Raw genomic sequence first — 18,063 nt, forward strand, 5'->3', positions numbered from 1 at the left:
TAATCATCTTGTTAAAAAGGATTTTCAAAGATTTCAAGATTAATATAGAACTGCATATTTTTTTTAACCTACATCAATCCTTCGAAACATTCTGTGTAAAAAAATATGAGTTCAATATAAAAAATCAATATTTCAGGAAATATTTTCAATTCAAAAGTGAGATATTTTATACAAAAATTTGAAATATTTATAACTGTAATCTTTCTTTTTTAATGGAACTACATATTTTTTTACACACATCCATTGTACGCGATATTGTGTATGAAAATACTAGAGTGGAATATCAAAATCATAAACAATTCGTGAAATAGATACTTCAAATTTTTCGAATTTTTCACGATTTTAAGGTTTTAATGCATGGTACGACATGAAAGCGAATACGTTGACACTTTACTTACGGGAAACCTATTAATAGGCTTTCTGACACCATCAGTTGTTGACGTGAAACCAATTGGTAATCTTTTGATTTATTATAAATTAACGTATAACTCAGTGGAAATAATAAAAGTTAAGTGTACTTCAATCAAAAGGAAACTGAAAGTAAAGATTATACTTTTTAACCCTTGAACAGCGGAGCCTGGGTCAATCGAGACTCAAACTTACAAAACATATACAATGATGAATGTATAATTTGTGAACGAAAGAATTTCGATATATTAGAAAAAGAATTTTTAGAGAAACAATGTCAAATTTAGGAAATGAAAATAATATGAAATACGGAATTACACTATTAAAATTGGGTCACTCTCCATGGTCCGCCGATCGAAGATTAAATTATAAAGCAGTGTTTCTCAAACATAAGATATTCGTATAATTCTTTCTTAAATTTTTATTATTACCAACTACCCTCTTATCAAAATAATAATAATAAATAAAAATGAAAAATTATATTTCACTATAAATATCTATTTTATTTGAATTTAAATGCACATGTGAATTAAAAAACGATACACCTATGATTTATTTTCAGTTAAATAAAATTGATAAAATACTATAAATTTTCAATCTTCATTTCAACTAACAGCAATTCTTAATAATCATTTAATGCGTTAATGATGTATAGTTAAAAACCGTCACATACTACGCGAGGATCTCACATACACTCCCAAACAAATCAGGTTTCCTAGAAAATGGCGACATAGGAGAAAAATTCTCAAAATCCTAATTTTGATGATGTTAATATTAAAAGTGATTTAGAAACAAAATAATATGATTTTTAATTACTAAATATTATTAAAAGGTACAAATAACAAAGTAAATATTAATTCAAATTTTCCCACGTAAATGGTGGGGGGCCACAGATCTATATATATATATGAGGCCTCCTTCACTACTTTGTTATTTTCCCTATGGATACCTACGGGAACAGACCGAAGCCCGAAGAAAAGGAAGCCATTCCATTATCCCTAGGGAAGACTAATTTCATCGAGAGTGTATTCCTAGTAATAATGCTGATCTATTTCATTTAATAGGTGGTACATAGATAATGCATTAACTATTTGAGTGCCGCGAATTTTTTCTAAAATCCGGTCGAAAAATGATCGCGTTTCTTCTATTTCTGTCATTTAATTTTACAGTTTTATTAATTATTCAATTATTTTCACTCTAAAATAGTCAGCTTGCTAAACATATAACATTAACACTGTATTGCCATTAGCGTTAAATGTACCGATAGTTGGGTCGATTGACAAGAGAATGGTCAAAAGTGGATGGTAGAGTTGCTCGTCCATAGTATGTTTATTTATAAGAGCATGAAACGAGAAGTTTATGGCGCAATTTTTGGGTGCCATTGGCAACGGGTTCAAAAGTTATGGGACTTTGAAATTTTCATATTTTTAAGTGCAAATGATTAGAAAACATGAGAAATCGAAATATGAAGTGAAAATTATGTGTAAAAGTGACAAAGGCATGAATCTGAAATGATTAGATGATGTTTACTAACTTTTAAGGTGAGTTTCAGGGAAAATTACACGTGTGATGCAATTTGCACTTGTGTGATCATTTGCACTTAAAAATATGAAAATTTCAAAGTCCCACAACTTTTGAACCCGTTGCCAATGGCACCCAAAAATTCCACCATAAACTCCTCGTTCCATGCTCTTTCGAATACCATAAACATAGTCTGGACGAGCAACTCCACCATTCGCTTTTTACCATTCCCTTGTGAGCTAATTAGGTGTCATTTTTTGGCACGGAACAAGCGAAGCGAGTTCGCGTCGCTTGGCCCTCAAACGGTTAAGAAGAAACTATTCATCTATTTGAAATCTATTTAAATTATCAATTAATATTTTCACAACATAATTCCTAAGATATTTAAATAATTCTTTTTTATATAAAGCAGGAAATTCAGAGATGCTGCGGTACCCAATCATTAATGTAATACGTGTCTACAGGGGTTAATAAATCATACTTCGATAATGTAATATCGTCTATTTCATTCATTATAGACAGCAAAATGGCAGAAAACATATTAAACGTTTCAGCGAATCCGAAGCTCTATTATCGCGATCTATTACATTTGCCGAGATGACATTTACCGTGGCCCGATATTTCGTCATTACAAACGTTACAAAACAGAACTCGTTCACTTCCACCCAGCCATTTACTATGCCAGCTTAATAGACTCGTCAATCACGGCGAATTGAATGATACAACCGACGAGGGAGGAGAGGGAGGCGAAGCTTTGCGTTTTGACGGATTATTATAACACACAGTGGTTTCGCGTTATTAACAGTATAATGCCATATTGCTTCGGTATTATACGCTATTTCAATGTGCTCGAATTCATATGGATACCCGCATACTGTCAATGAGATATCCACTCGTATAATACGATAACTTTTATCCATGAATTCTGACACATATGTCGAAAAGAAGAAAAGAAATCTGCATAATTTCGTTATATCAATTTCAACAGGGAAAAAATATTAAGGAATATTCGTTCAGATATTTTCGAATTTTTATGCTGATAAATAATTACCATCGAGTTTAATAATTCAGTTGATATAACATGATATTTCAACGGATTTTGAAACCAAATTTTCTTGATCTTAAATATATAAAAATAGGTACAATAATAAAAACTAATTTTCATGACACGAATTCTTATGTTTTCGTGTATTTCTATTTAATACATCAGCATTAGTATAAACCATTAGTATTCTAATAGTCTAGTATCCTCAGTATTCTAGCACCCTAGTAGTCTAGTATTCTCAGTGTAGTATTTTCAATATTCTAGCATTCTAGTAGTCTTTTACTGTAATAGTCTAGTATTTTCAGTATTCCAGTACTCTGGCAGTTTAATATTCTCAATATTCCCAATATTCTACTGCTCTGGTATTCTAATGTTCCCAGTATTCCCAATATTTTAGTGTTCCGGTATTCTAATATTCTCAGTATTCCCAATATTCTAGTGCTCTAGTATTCTAGTAATCTTACGTAGTATTCCCAATATTCTAGTATCCACGGTATATTCTAAATATTCTAGTAGTCTAATATTCCTAATATATTAGTATTCTTACAATTAGTATCCCAGGTAGTCTAGTAGTCTAGTATTCTCAGTATTTTAAGTACTCTAGTAGTCTAGTAATTTTAATATTCTAGTATTCTCAGTATTCTAAATTTCAGTCTAAAAAATAAATTTTAAGTTTTTAAAATATTACACAATTGTAATTTATAAAACTTAAAAATATTTTGACATAATCTAGTCTTGGTTTATTTCTGTTTCTAATTATTAATAGAAAATCTTAGATAACAGTTCTCTCCAAGTTCATCTTCTTTCATATATTATAAATCAGGCTTTTAATATTAATTGAACACTGACAAAGTGTTACAATATGTGTACTATCCATTGACATTTAATTAATTGCAACTCAATATTGACTACCCATTGCCTTCTGATACGTCATATTTTCCAAGAGCACACTAAATATCGTCGCGTCGTTAAACATTTCATATTTATAATTGTATCAACATTAAGCATGCATTTAGTTCTCAATAATAGATCCGTGATAATATTTATAAAAATGCATAAAAAGGGATGTGTTGTATTTTGAACAGAAATGGAAACGTTCCTACTTATTAGCGATCGAAAATCGAGTACTAATATTTGAACAATGCTTACGCATTATCAGATCAATATTCCAGCTCACGTAGCTGTTCTCTCTTTCTCGTTCTCTGTTAGCCGCCTGTTTCATACCGTTTTTCAATACCGTTTCATCGTATTTGCACAACTTCAGAACCTTTACTTTTTACGAGATACGTTTCGAAATCAATCGTAGAAAATGTCAATGTATCTACCGTTTTCTAACAATCTCTGCAACTTCTATTTCAACCGTTCACACGTCAAAGTGATTAATGTGACTTTTTAAATTTTCTACAATTTTAAAGTCGAAGTGCTTGATTGATGCTGAACTTTTTATACTTTATTACTTCCTTTGCTTTTTATTTTTTGAAGTTTATTGATTTGATAAATCAAGCTCGTTTAACCCTTGAAGGTTGGGTTAATCGTGACAAACGTACAGAACATATGGAGGGATATTAATCTAAAGTTATGTGTATAATTTTTAAACAAAAAGGAGCAGTAGAATGTAGAAAGTAGAAAAAAATTAAGTACACAATTAAATTGAAACAGGGGCTCTCTTCGTGGTCCGCGCTTTCCGAGGGTTAATACAGTGACAAGCTGTTGAAAATTTCATCAAATACTTTTATTTTTAATAAACTGTAGATAGATAGTTTATTTTATTGCCTTTCGGCATCGAAAAAGAGTTGATATTCTGATTTCGCTCTAAATGAGTTTTATCTGTTGTTTACACAATATTTTGTTATAAATAATTTCAAGTATCTAATAAGAGTATGTATAATTAAATGAGTAAACGAATTAGACTCTTATGGAATTGCAAATATTACATTTGTATGGGTGACATGGCAATTGTATATTAACACGTGGGTGTCATAGCTGGCCAGTACCACTTTAATATAAAGTAGACTTTCGTTACATTGCCGCGGACAGGGTTGTAGGGGTGGAAAATTTGTCAAACTTCCAGACTCACATTTGAAAAGTGAAGGGGGCATAAAAATGTATCATGTTAGTAGGCTATGATGGTGGAAGAGTGGTACTACATAGTTTCATATTTGAAAATCTGTATGAAAGACAAATCGCTCACCTGGCAATATAATGAGAGTCTACTGTAATTGAGTACTTGAAAGAAATACAGTAAAACATTTTCAGTAGCATCGATATTGCATTAATTTTATAAGGTAGCAAGTTGAATAATTGAATTATAATTATGATTATAATTTTGACTGCGACATTCAACGAATTACCGAACTCCTTTTAAATTTCTTCGACAAAACTTCAATTTTCCATTAAACTGCACGTACAATTATTTATGTTATTATTCTACAATATTTTAGACACACAAAAAAGTATTGTAGTGCTAACTATATACTGTTTAATAAATAAATAAAAAACCAAAGCAATTTTCAAGAGATTTTTCTAACTTTTTATTTCGAAATACTAAACGCAACAAATATTTGAACAAGTGATAAATTAAGAGTTCAGAGAACTCTCACGTTTTATAATAAATAATTTAAAAACATGAAAGGAGAATGAAATTCATTTTTTAAAATTGCATTAATTTGTTACTAATTTGTAGCATTTCAGGAGTACGATGAAAATACAAAAATAATCTTTAGCATTTTATATTTAGGTACCTATTTTACATTAAGTACAATTTACGTTGTTTTAATGTTAGATTAATATTAAAAATTGTTTTAACACATAAACCTTTTATTTGTTTTACCTCATTTTGTAAAAATGAAATTCGAGAAACAAAAGAGTACTCCGTCATTGAATACAGTAGACTTTTGTTATATTGTGAGCGATTGATCCTTTACATGGATTTTCAAGCATACTAGTGGCACTCTTCTACCATTATAGTCCGCTTTTATTTCTCTCTTCCCCTCGAACTGAAAATTTGGAAGCTTGAAAAATTGTCCACTTCTACAGCTTCGTTCACAGCAATATAAAGAGTCTACTGTATTTTGTATAGGATTAAGAAGGTGACAGATTTTTTTTTAAATCCATTCTCATTCCATTTTTTTTTCCACTGAAATGCCACCATTAAAACTAATAATTAATTATAATTAATATTTACATTATATAAATGTCACAGGTAATTGCAATTTAATTCGCTACATTTCATTTCGAACCCATTTTCAATTTTCCTGAGAAAATCGGAAAAACGAGACAGTTTTATTGATAGTCAATCAAGGAATAAATATTTCATCGTTCAATAATGATGCGGACGATAACTTAAACGAGAATCGGTAGCGCACGATTAGTTTATTATTCTTTTATAAGAGGAAATGAGGTTCCCGCAACCTTCGTTTCCTATCTCCGTTCGATCACTGATTTATTAGCTATTCATTATTCTTTTAATTACACGCGGGTGGCATTTTTTTTTTTTTTCACGCTAATGACTGAACGCGCTTTTGCATATTTACAATGTTTTTTCTCTCTTTTCCTTCTTCTACATCGTCAATCCTTTTCCCGTTCACGGTTACACACGCAACGATTAATTTCCAACGAAATTATCTCATTTCTTTAGCGACACCGAATGTTGATATGCTGCCATGTTTTATTATTCGATTGCAATCAATCGTGTCCCGTACGTGTCTCGAAAGGCAGCCGAGGCTTTGTTTTTATTCCGAATGTACGTTGCAATCGGTTTCAATAATACAATACACCTCTGCTACATGTATTTAAACGAGCTCATTAATAAGCACTTTGAAAACATACATTTTTCAACGTTTCAACGAATATTATTTCATTATCTCATCATGTCGAACAATCGTTTCAATTTCCTTCCTTTTTCATATTTGTTTAACAACTAAAACAACCAACGACGAACGCATAAATTGTTCAATCACCTCTTTTGAAATTATAAATAATATTTTATACGTCGTACCATTTAAATAATTTCGGTTAAAAAGATGTTTAATATTTCGCAATTATTTTATTCTTTGTTAAAATAAAACCGTGTATACGGTTTAATAAAATATTAAGCATCAAATTATGCTATTTGGAAAAATTGATAAATCTTAAAATTAATACTTATTGGAAGTTTCAAGAAGAATTTCAAGAAGAATTTAGAAAATAGGAAAAATAAAATCAGTGAAATCTCTGAAACTTCATTAGGACAATAAAGGGTTAAAAGAATCAATATTATTAAAGATTACAATTTTTTAACACTATTTTATTTGCAAATTCAATATATGCAAAATAAAAATTGAATTACTTATTGTTAGCTATAAAAACAAAGATTCAGAAATTGGATTACAAGTATATAATATCTTATTTACAATTGCCTTTTCAATTTTGCATGAAATTATAATTTAATATATAATGCAGAAATCATCCTTCTATAACATTGTTTAGTTTGTCGTAAAAAAAAATTGTCTTCCTGCCCTTCTCCCATTGTTTCTCCGGGAAAAACAATGTGGCGAAAGGGGCCTCGTATATATAAGTCTGCGGTCCCCCACCAATTGCATGTAAGCGTTTGCACAGGAAAATTTAAATCAATATTTACTTTCTTGTTTATACTTTCCAATTGTATAATAAATTTTGTAATACTTAATGATTAAAAATCGTGTAATTTTACTTCTAACCCACTTTTAATATTAATAGGTAAAAATTCAGAATTTCAGTATTCTTGCTTCCCCTATATTCCCCATTTTAGGGAAGCCTGATTTGATCGTGAGTGCACATACATAAAAAGTATAGAAACTGTTATTTGCAATTTATAGCACTTGTGAAACGTAAAACAATTTTTAATCAATGAAATTTTCCCATTTGTTTTAAAATCAATATTGATTTCTGCCCCGTTGTGTTCTATATCCCCTTTTATGAATAATTATATTTATATAAACATAATAGTGTTTTATGCGTTCAATTATTTTTTTCATCTATGTTCAACATATACTATGCGTTAAAAATTTGAGACCACCTATTTATCAAAGAATATCTTATTTCTGTCCATATTAAAAATATTTTAATTAAATTTTTACAATCACTTACCAATGAGAAGAAAACAAGAAAATTTTGATTGCGAGTACAAGTAATGTTACATTAATAATATGAAAAGCTAAATTTAAAAAATGAAATGTTTATAATATGTTTAAGAACTCTTATTATATCGTTCTATATCGCAGGTGTCAAAGTTAATCACTTTATGATTGAGCCATATGATCGTATCAGGTATCTAATGTTAACACCTTACTGACCGGAAGCCTATTTTAATGGACTTTTTAATACTAACGGTTACTAATTAAAGGAACCAAATATAAGCCTCTGGTCGTTAATAATTCATCTGCAATTCAAAGGACGTAATAAAATCTATGTATGTTATAATTAACCAGATAATGAGAATACGGATCAGGCTTTTAATTTTTAGTTATTATTCGATCACAACACGATAATACTTATCCATTTCAACTAAAAATGTAGATAAGATGTTTATATATAAATATGTGTTGAACACAGTTAATCCTCAGGTGGCGGACCATGAAGAGAGCCCCTATTTTAATTTAATTTTATAATTTATATTATTATCATTTTTTAAATTTTACACTGTCTCTTTAAAAATGAATCTTGTTTAAAGATTATACATGTAACCTTAGGTCAATAGGTTATATATACCGGTCGCGATTAACCCAGGCTCCACTGTTCAAAGATTTGAGTCGATTTTATTTGTCAAAAATAAACCGAAATCTTATGTCATTCTTATAATTAATTAATTAAAAAACTGCAATAGTACTTTTTGGTTGCACTGTCACAAGTGGAAATTACGATAAACACTCGTTATATCGACGCGTACGGGGTGTACAGGCAGAAAATGTTTCAAACTTTCAAGCTTTCAGTTAGAGTAGAAAAGGGATATAAAAGTGGCACTAATATGCTTGAAAATCCATGTGAAGGTCAAGCCGTTCGTGGGGAAATATAACGAGAGTCTACTGTAGTGAAATAAATCTTCAACAACACAGTAGTTATAACTTATTTTAAATATGTGACTCACTCTCTATAAGTAACCCTTTCGCTACGATTGTTTCTACCTGAAACCCTATTCGTACGTTTTCATGTTAACACCTTGCTGTCTGATAACGTAGTACTACGTCTTTTCAAAAATAAAAGCTGAGAGCTGGTGACGTAATGGTACGTCTTTTCGAATGTAAAACCTGAGGGCGGTTAACGTAGTAATGCATCTTTTCAAAGTAATAGCTTAAAGCTGGTGACGTGGTAATACGTCTTCTCAAAAATAACAGCTGAAAGCAGTTGACGTAGTAATACGTTTCTTTAAAATTTCTCAATTTTTTTCCAAAAAAGTCCCCGCTCTCAGTTTTGTGCGTGCTACAACTTGTACCCGTTCTGAGCGTGCAATCTTAATTTCTCCTGCTAATAAAGTGTTAAATTGTTAATAATTATTTATATAAAATTTGATTTGCAATAAGAAATTTTTCTGTTGGCATATCACATACTTGGTATCTTGAAATGTAAACACTCCATTCGATGATTATAGTATCTCACAATAGCAAAAGGGTGAAAATGGGGATTTGCTTAAATTTAAATTAAAAAACATCAAATATATACTTACGGTGTACAGAGGCAATCGACTGTTTCGATCAAACTTAACGAAAAATGATTACCGTCAAGCAAATGATTATCTATCTACTGTACTACGATTTACGGATTCATTCACGTTTGCGTGTTCCCAGGCATTCACAACGAAATCCCTATTTAGAGCGTGCATTAATTACCAGTGGTGTGCATAAAGCGCCTACCAGTCGAAGCGATTGCAAGCGATTACAGCTGGCCCATTGAAATTGACATTTTTCGAAGCATAAAGATTGCGCGTCTCCCTTTTATTATTCTCTGTGTTTATATACACGTACAAAATAGTAATGAATTAAAAAAAAAAAAAAAGAGAGAGAAAAATATCATTGACTTTTACATGATAACGATTGATCCATTTGAAATTCTGGAGTCAATCTTTCCAAATCTGATATTTAATTTGTTGCGACGGATTTATTTGCCACGAGTACATTAACCCTTTCGACCCAAGTATTTTCCATTTGAATTTAATTGCCTAAATGAAGATTATTCAGTACGTTGTTATGTTACCAAATATCAAAGATGGTATTATGTGTAGAAATTAATTCGATGCTTTTTCTTAATTTTAATTGAAGATTTTTTTTTTAATTATAGTAATTTCAATTATTAAGTAGAAATTAAATTGAAGATTTTTTTTTTTAATTATAGTAATTTCAATTATTAAAATAATTATTATCGTTATCACATTTTCGCGCTACTTTCCAAGTTCATGGAAGCGCGAAAAAATATTCAAATATAAAATAGTGATTAAAAAGGAGTAATGCTAAAGGCACCGAATTAATTTCTACAGCTAATAATATAGTCAAATGAAGTAAAAAGAAAAAATATACTACTGCACATAAGTACATATGTGACACATTGTCTCACAGAGGGTCAGAAACATTCAGTGGGACGTATGTGTCCTACCAGGGTCGAAAGGGTTAATCCTTGGACGAATTTTGTTTATTAACGCTAGAGTAATCTTCTCCTTTTGAATTAAAAATGTTTATTAGATTATTAAAAATTGCATGTATAGTTACAGTTAGACTGCATTACGCAATGAAGGCCGGTTTAACATTTTTAGAACAGTTTATCCATAACGAAAGAGTTAACTTGCTTAACTTGTTATTATTGAGTTGCCCTGAAAGTTTGTGCCAATTTCTCATAGGTTGCATGGAAAGATTTATGATACAATCTAAATGGCGATATTCTATCCTGTATCTAACACAAAGATTCTGGTTAGCTGAAAATGGAATCCACTTTTAACACTTAAACCTTTTCTTTCATAATGAAACAACAGAGAGATCTATTAAAGAATAGTTTATTATATTTAAAAGTGGAAATCTTTATCTTCATAACTCTTAGGTACATCGTTTATTATTAACCCCTTGAACGGCGGACCATGGAGAAAGTTCCAATTCTAATTTAATTTTGTATTTCATACTATTAGGATGTACAAATTAATTCGGTGCCTTTAGTATTACGCATTCTTAATTAATATTTTTAATTTGAATATTTTCTCGCGGTTTTGGACATTTGAAAAGTGGTAAGACGACATAATAACAATAAAGATCATTTCAATAATTGGAATTACTATGGCTATTTAAAAATAAATCTTTAACCTAATATTTTCATTTTCTAAATTTCACACTCTTTTAATATATGAAACTCTTTTGTTTAAAAATCATACATTCAACATTAGGTTAATATTCTTGCATACGTTTTGTAAGTTTGGGTATCGATTGACCCAGATTCCACTGTTCAAGGGTTAATCATAATTTAATCAAAGTTATGACTGAGAATAATAATCCTATTATATAATACGTAAATAAATAGAAAATTTGTATCAATCAGCATTTAATTAAGATTAATTATGCAAATTGAAATGCTCTTAGAATTTCATATAATTTAAAAAGGAACAAAAAACTGATGGACTTTACAATCAGCTGCGATTCTCTGTTCAAATGAAGTTTTATTTTTAAAAAATATTTTGTTACACAAATCCGCAAAACCTTTCCAGGTACTAAAACACGAACGAGCGAAAGCAATAATTTTGCAACGACAAGAAAAACGATGTTCGTTAAGGAAATCTCGTGTTAATCGTCCTTGTTCCAAATATCATTTTCAGCAGATTCTCATGCACGGGTAAACACATATAGGAGCAAGAGAGAAGCAAACACAGGCTTAGGTTTGTGTACAGGTAAGGATAATGGGACACTAACTTGTGGATTGAAGGGTCTTTGCATTCTCAGAGCCTCCGGCAGCCCCCCGGCCTGTGAAAATACGACCAGGGACGGCGGCGGTAGATGATTCGGCACATACGCAGAATTATCCATCTAGAACAGATATAATCGACGTGTTCCATTTCTCTCTCTCGATCGTCTTCATCCTTGGACACTTGCCACGCGAATTTACTCGCGATACCGAATCTAACCCGCTCGTAAACGTGGCGAAAAAAAGTTGTTAAAAAAAGAAATCGAACTGTGTCTATCAGAAGTGGCTATAGCGCAGAGCTTCCCAAACTTTGACGAGTCGAGATCCACTATCGAAAACGGATACTTTTTAAGAACCACTTGCCGATAAAAATTAACGCATTCGTTGCCACGCAACTCGATGCCGTCAGTCGCTAAAGATGATAATCACTATCGGACTTAATTAACCGAATTAGCCATCAGACAACGGACCATGGAGAAAGACCCAATTTTAATTTACCTTCGTATTTCGTATTATTTTACACGGATTGCTTGAAATTTAAAAATTCCAGACTGTTTCTACTCTTAACAATTAGAGCTTCAATATATGTGACAAGAAATATCTATTTTCATTTCGGCAATCAACGCGTTAATATTTAACGCGACCCAACCGTCGCGTCGATCGGAAACCGCATTTTGGGAATCTCCGCTCTAGTGCCTATCGGTCACAGGTGTGAACACTGTTTACATCAAATCAAATATTTCTGCTAGACGAGTAGAAGATGTTTAAGGTGCAATGTTAAATTCAATGTTAGTTTTCGACATGGAAGTTGATAACTTGTAATAAAAATATATAATATACGTCGTATTCAATTTAAAAACATTCTTATTTTCTTGAAAATAATGGCTAATACGATTTTTATCAACTTATACTCCTTTGTTCGCCTACCAGAAATATATTCACCGTTATTTGCCCAGGTTTCATTGAAATCATTGAATGAAAATCAAGAAGAGTTATGTCTGAGATGTGTATCTTCATTAGCTTATATTCGCATTATTTCAACGATGTCTTATAATGTTACTTTAATCCTCGATTATACATATTTTTATATATTTAAAGAGAGAAAGAAAATTATAAAAGTTGTTATTATAGGATTATGAATTATGAAGCGAGTAATATTCACTTCATTTTTTTATACAATGTACAGTGACCCACATTATACATTTGGACTCTATTCTGATAATTAACGCTCTGATGACTGCACGTTTCATAAAACCTTTAACACGTGTAATTTTAATCCTCCGTAGGCAATCCGAAACGCTAACGACAGAAGCGAAAGACTTCCCCTCGAATTTTTATTTTTATTGAAAAAAGTTGTAAACATTTGACAGAACGAATAATTGAATAATGTAATAGAGATTTTAATTAGTCTTCTAGAATTTTGTCAGAGTTTTAGAAAGTCTGACATAGTAAAAGGACACAGATGATCCAATTTGCCTACGGAAAGTTAAATTCCCTTTTGTATCTAACAAAAAATTACTAATAGAATTATAAATAAATCATTTTACGCGCGCCGCAGAGTTACTAAATTTTAAACTCTAATTAGCATTTGATGGAGTAGATAAAAATAAGGTGAAGAATAATCGTATAAAAAGTTAAATGCCAAAATCACGAATATGTGACGTCGGACATTAAAGTGTTAAGTAATTATTGCTAGATATTCCCATTTACAAATACATTAAAGAAATAATGTTCCGGATTTTTAATTTTTCGTTCACCTGAACTGAAAATGATGAATTTGCTTCCTCACGAAATATTACGTCATTTTATCAGATATTTTTATTGAAAAAGAACTTCTTTAACTAAAACTAAACCTTTATTGATATATAGTTTTCTACGAAATAGAATCCTACTGTATCTATTTGTTTTTGTAAACTCGACACACTACATATCAGGATATATTTTCTTTGTAAACTTATTATCACTTAGTTAACTAAAGAACACTTAATATTGTGATTTTCTTTACTTTCTCTAATAACTTTTTATTAATCTTGAGAATTTAATAATTTTGTTAATGCGTTATGTCTGATTTCTCAAATCAATCTGCATTTTTCCATATGCCAGACACTGCCATCCATAAGTAGTAGAACACTTGTAACTTCTGTTGATCATGTAATAATTATTGAATTTGTATATTGCTGTTATGTTTAGAGGTGTGCGAGTTACTCGTAATTTACAAGCCGAGCTGAACTCGCTTCGATTGTTCGAGCCGAGTCGAGCGCTTGATTTTGCCGAATTACTCGAAATCGATAAACTATTTGAAACAGAAGCGAGCTACTCGAAAAAAAAAAAATCTACTCGAATATTCGAGCCGTCGTAAAATTTCGATTCACTTGAAGATGAATTTTCGGCTCGAATATTCGAGTAGCTCGCTTTTGTTTCAAACAGTTCGTCGATTTCGAGTAATTCGACAAATTCAAGCGCTCGACTCGGCTCGACCGACCGATCATTGTTTGACTCGAAATTCGAGTTATTTTATATCGAACGAAGTAGACTTTAATCACTAACTATTTATTTATTAACAATTTCAGCTGCAAAACACGTATATTGTGCTAAAATTTTGCAAATTACTGAGGACTGTAATGTCTTTCCTTTATTTTTGTTTCACGTAATATAATCAAACGTCCAGAACTATAATTTCGTCCACTTTCAGTTAATTTCGTTTGAGATTTTAAATTATTACGACAACTAAGCCTCATAAAGAAATATCAATAAAATATTATTCTGTCAGAAGAAGGATATTTCACTAAGAAAATTTTCTAAATCTATTGCAAATTATTATGCTCCGAAGAAATTCGCTATCCTAAATAGTTATTAATCTTAAAAGTAATAAAAACGCTCAAGAAAAACAACATATGTCAAAAATTATTATTTATAAACAATCAGTAAGCTTAATTGTAAAAATAGTACATCTGAATTAGCGTCATAAATTAATTAGCACTCTATCTGTGACGAGTGTGAAGAGAGCTCGATGGACGTTAAAGGCATGTAGCTACGACAAAACCGTTATCAAAATGTGAAAATAAATTAAAACTGCTTTAATTAGCAGAAACTTACATAAATTAAAAATATTTGAGCACAAACATATTTTATAGGTGTCCCACTACCTATCGACGGCAGTGTATATCGCTGTATCATTTAATTCAATGACCGGAACGAATAGTTCTGTTTCTATTTCATTATACTAAAAAATAACTATGCTAAATAAATAAAACTTGCCTTTCTATTAAGTAAGATAAATATGTTATCGTACTATAGATATTTATTGCTTTGTTAATATAATTGTAAATGGGTATTATCAAGCAATAATTGTTTCAATATCATTAGCCCTCGGTCGGCGGACCATTGAGAGAGCTCCAATTTCAATTTAATTTTATATTCCATATTATTTTCATTCCCCAAATTGTATACTGTTCTTATAAAAATTATTCCTTCAATATATACAATGTAAAACCCTTTCATTTAAACATTATACAATGAACTTTAAATTTGCGATCCTATCAACAGAATAGAATTTCCTTAACCCTCCGCCGGCATTACGGACCATCTCAAAACTTGCCTTCGAATTATTACTTTATTATAACACATGTACATTAAATTAGAGACTTCAATACATGTCTCAGAATTTGTTACAGTTTGAAACAATAAAAAACTGAGCTTGGAAATAAAAGACACGTAATGCCGACCGTGTTAGTAAAATACAATACTGCCGGCGGAGGGTTAATACAATGATTACTTCGATATTATGGTATCAGAATATTATTCATGTGGGCCGCTGAATGTAAATAATAACGGTTCATAGCGAAAGAAACTATAAAAGAAATGTTGTATACATTATTATGTAGAGGATTAAAAAACTTCAGATAAATACTTCTATGCTTTCTTCAATTGCTTTTAAAAATTTGAAATCATTAAATAGTGACTTCAAATACTTTCTAGTGATCGAAGCAAAATATTTTTGTAAGATACTAATGAAGCAAGTAATTACGAACTGTGTATATCAACTCATTATGGCAATTGTGTTACAAATATAACTGCACATTTCATTATCAATAAAATGATTGAAAACGTAAAGTTACAAATTTGCAATATTAAAATTTATTGCCACATTGAAGCTGTTAATAATTTCATTAAATAGCAGTTTTATTTTTGACAAATTTTATTCATTATTTCCACGATAATTATTTATTTCAAATATCTAATAGAAGTATTTCTAATTAAGTAAAGCAAAGAATTCCTAATAATGTGGGTGATAGTTTCCTATTGAAATTTAAGTATCACCCACAACTCAAGATGTTAAGTAAGTTTCATAATAAAATAGGCAAAAGTTTGGCTACTGTTAGTATTATCATTCCTAAGAGTTCAAAATTCTAATTCTTCCCTTAAAATTTTATGCAATTTTCAGATAAATTATTTCTTTTATTAGGTTTACGTAAATTTTGTACAATATCTTCAAAATATCGTTACAGAAATATTTTGGTTTCAACGATCTGTAAATGCAATATCGGAGATTCAAATTTCTTAGATTACTGGAAAAATAATGCGAATATAAGCTAATGAAGATACTTATTTATGTCTTTCCTTTCATGTTCTATCATAGGAAATTTGATTCGATGAAAAACAGTTTCGCAAGTATAAATTTTTACTTGATATAAATCTCAGTGTTCAGTGTATTTCGTGTTAAAATTAACATTGGTTCCTCGGACTTCTATCTGATTTAAAATTACCTTCAAGCTTGAAATTAATGCAGACACTATTTTAATACCATTAGGTTGGTTCAAATGAAATGTTGTTCTGTAAAGTAAATTTTTCTTTCAAAATAACTTTATACTTTTCCTATAGGAATTTCATTATTATGCAGAATATTTGATACATTTTCAAATGAAAAATTTTCACTTCTGAATTCTATAATCCAAAATTATACAGTTTTTAGAGTTAAGTAATCTTTTGCAAATGATAGATTAATTTTATTATACAATTTTTACTTCAATACTGCCAAGTTTGTTTTAGTACAGAATGATCACCTAACAATTTTGGTCATTTTTAATAATCAACTATGAATATTATTGATAGTTAATGCTATACCTACATATATTATAAGGAATTTTGTTTTTCTTTTGTGTGATTTATAATCACAAAGAAAAACAACATTTCATATCTGTGATTTGCAAGAATAGTAACACAACTTGGATATTATCAATTTTGAGATAGCTAGGAAAATAAACTTTAAAAATAGGCTTCTTTGATCTAAATAATAATATGGGAATGTTTCAACTATCACATCCGTGATTTGGTGCAAAAGGTACAAAATGAAAATAACACGAAACGCAAAAATGAATTAATATTGGGGCTTTGATCAAGACCCGCAATTCGAGTGATAAAAAAATCATGTTCAAATAATTTCTGATACAGAAGTTTCTGCTGTTCCAAATTTCTTAGAATTATAGCTTATGCTATTTGTGTGTTTCTACAGAAAAAGATGAATTTATTAGATAAATTAATCTTAGAAAAAATTTTGACACTGGCATATACAAATGCCATTATAGTAACTTCCGAATAGAATTAGAAATTGTCGTTTTTTTATATAGAATCTACAATTGTTTACAAACTCAATATAAGGTTGAACTTATTTTTCCGAAAATATGATATTGATACTTTTTGCATCAAGCCACAGAGTTGATTAGCTACTATTTGACAAAAACAATGACACAACTCAAAATGAAAAATCGTTTCATCCCTTAAGAAAAAGAATTAACTGATATTTTAACAAAGAAAGGCAAGGGTAGAAACTCTCAGTACAACTGTACAAACAAAAATACAATAAAGTAACAAACAAATTACAGGAAAAGTAAAATTCAAACTTCTTTTCTGTGAAATTATCTCTTTCGACTAATGTCACTCTTCTTGCAAACCGATATACACCAACCTAATATTTAAATAATTTTCTTTGAACCTTTGCAATGAACAGTTGCAAAAAGAAAAATAAACATAAAACCACCTAAAATTTCATTGCAATACAATTTTACTAAAGATCCAATTTTTTCGTTTTTTTCTGAATAACGTAATATCTGAATGGTGAATTAAAAATTTTAAGATTTTAAGTATTAATCTGCAATATTCATTATAGATAATTTGAAAATATCGGAAAATAAGTGTATAGA

The 18,063-nt window shown here is 30.1% G+C and overlaps 1 protein-coding gene across 2 annotated transcripts in view; it reads right to left on the reverse strand.

Annotated features, from left to right (window-relative positions):
• The window catches only part of LOC114879490 (E3 ubiquitin-protein ligase Rnf220-like), a 245,018-nt gene that overhangs the window by 224,104 nt on the left and 2,851 nt on the right, over positions 1-18,063 (reverse strand). The window contains exon 2 of one of the 2 annotated variants that reach the window (XM_029194451.2): positions 11,872-11,985. The exons of the other annotated variant lie outside the window; for it this stretch is intronic. Coding sequence (XP_029050284.1) covers positions 11,872-11,985 — 114 coding nt within the window. The remainder of the gene's footprint in view (positions 1-11,871; positions 11,986-18,063) is intronic. 2 annotated transcript variants of the gene reach the window in all.

The sequence above is a fragment of the Osmia bicornis genome, chromosome 10, assembly GCF_907164935.1.
Source record: "Osmia bicornis bicornis chromosome 10, iOsmBic2.1, whole genome shotgun sequence".
Taxonomy (NCBI): domain Eukaryota; kingdom Metazoa; phylum Arthropoda; class Insecta; order Hymenoptera; family Megachilidae; genus Osmia; species Osmia bicornis.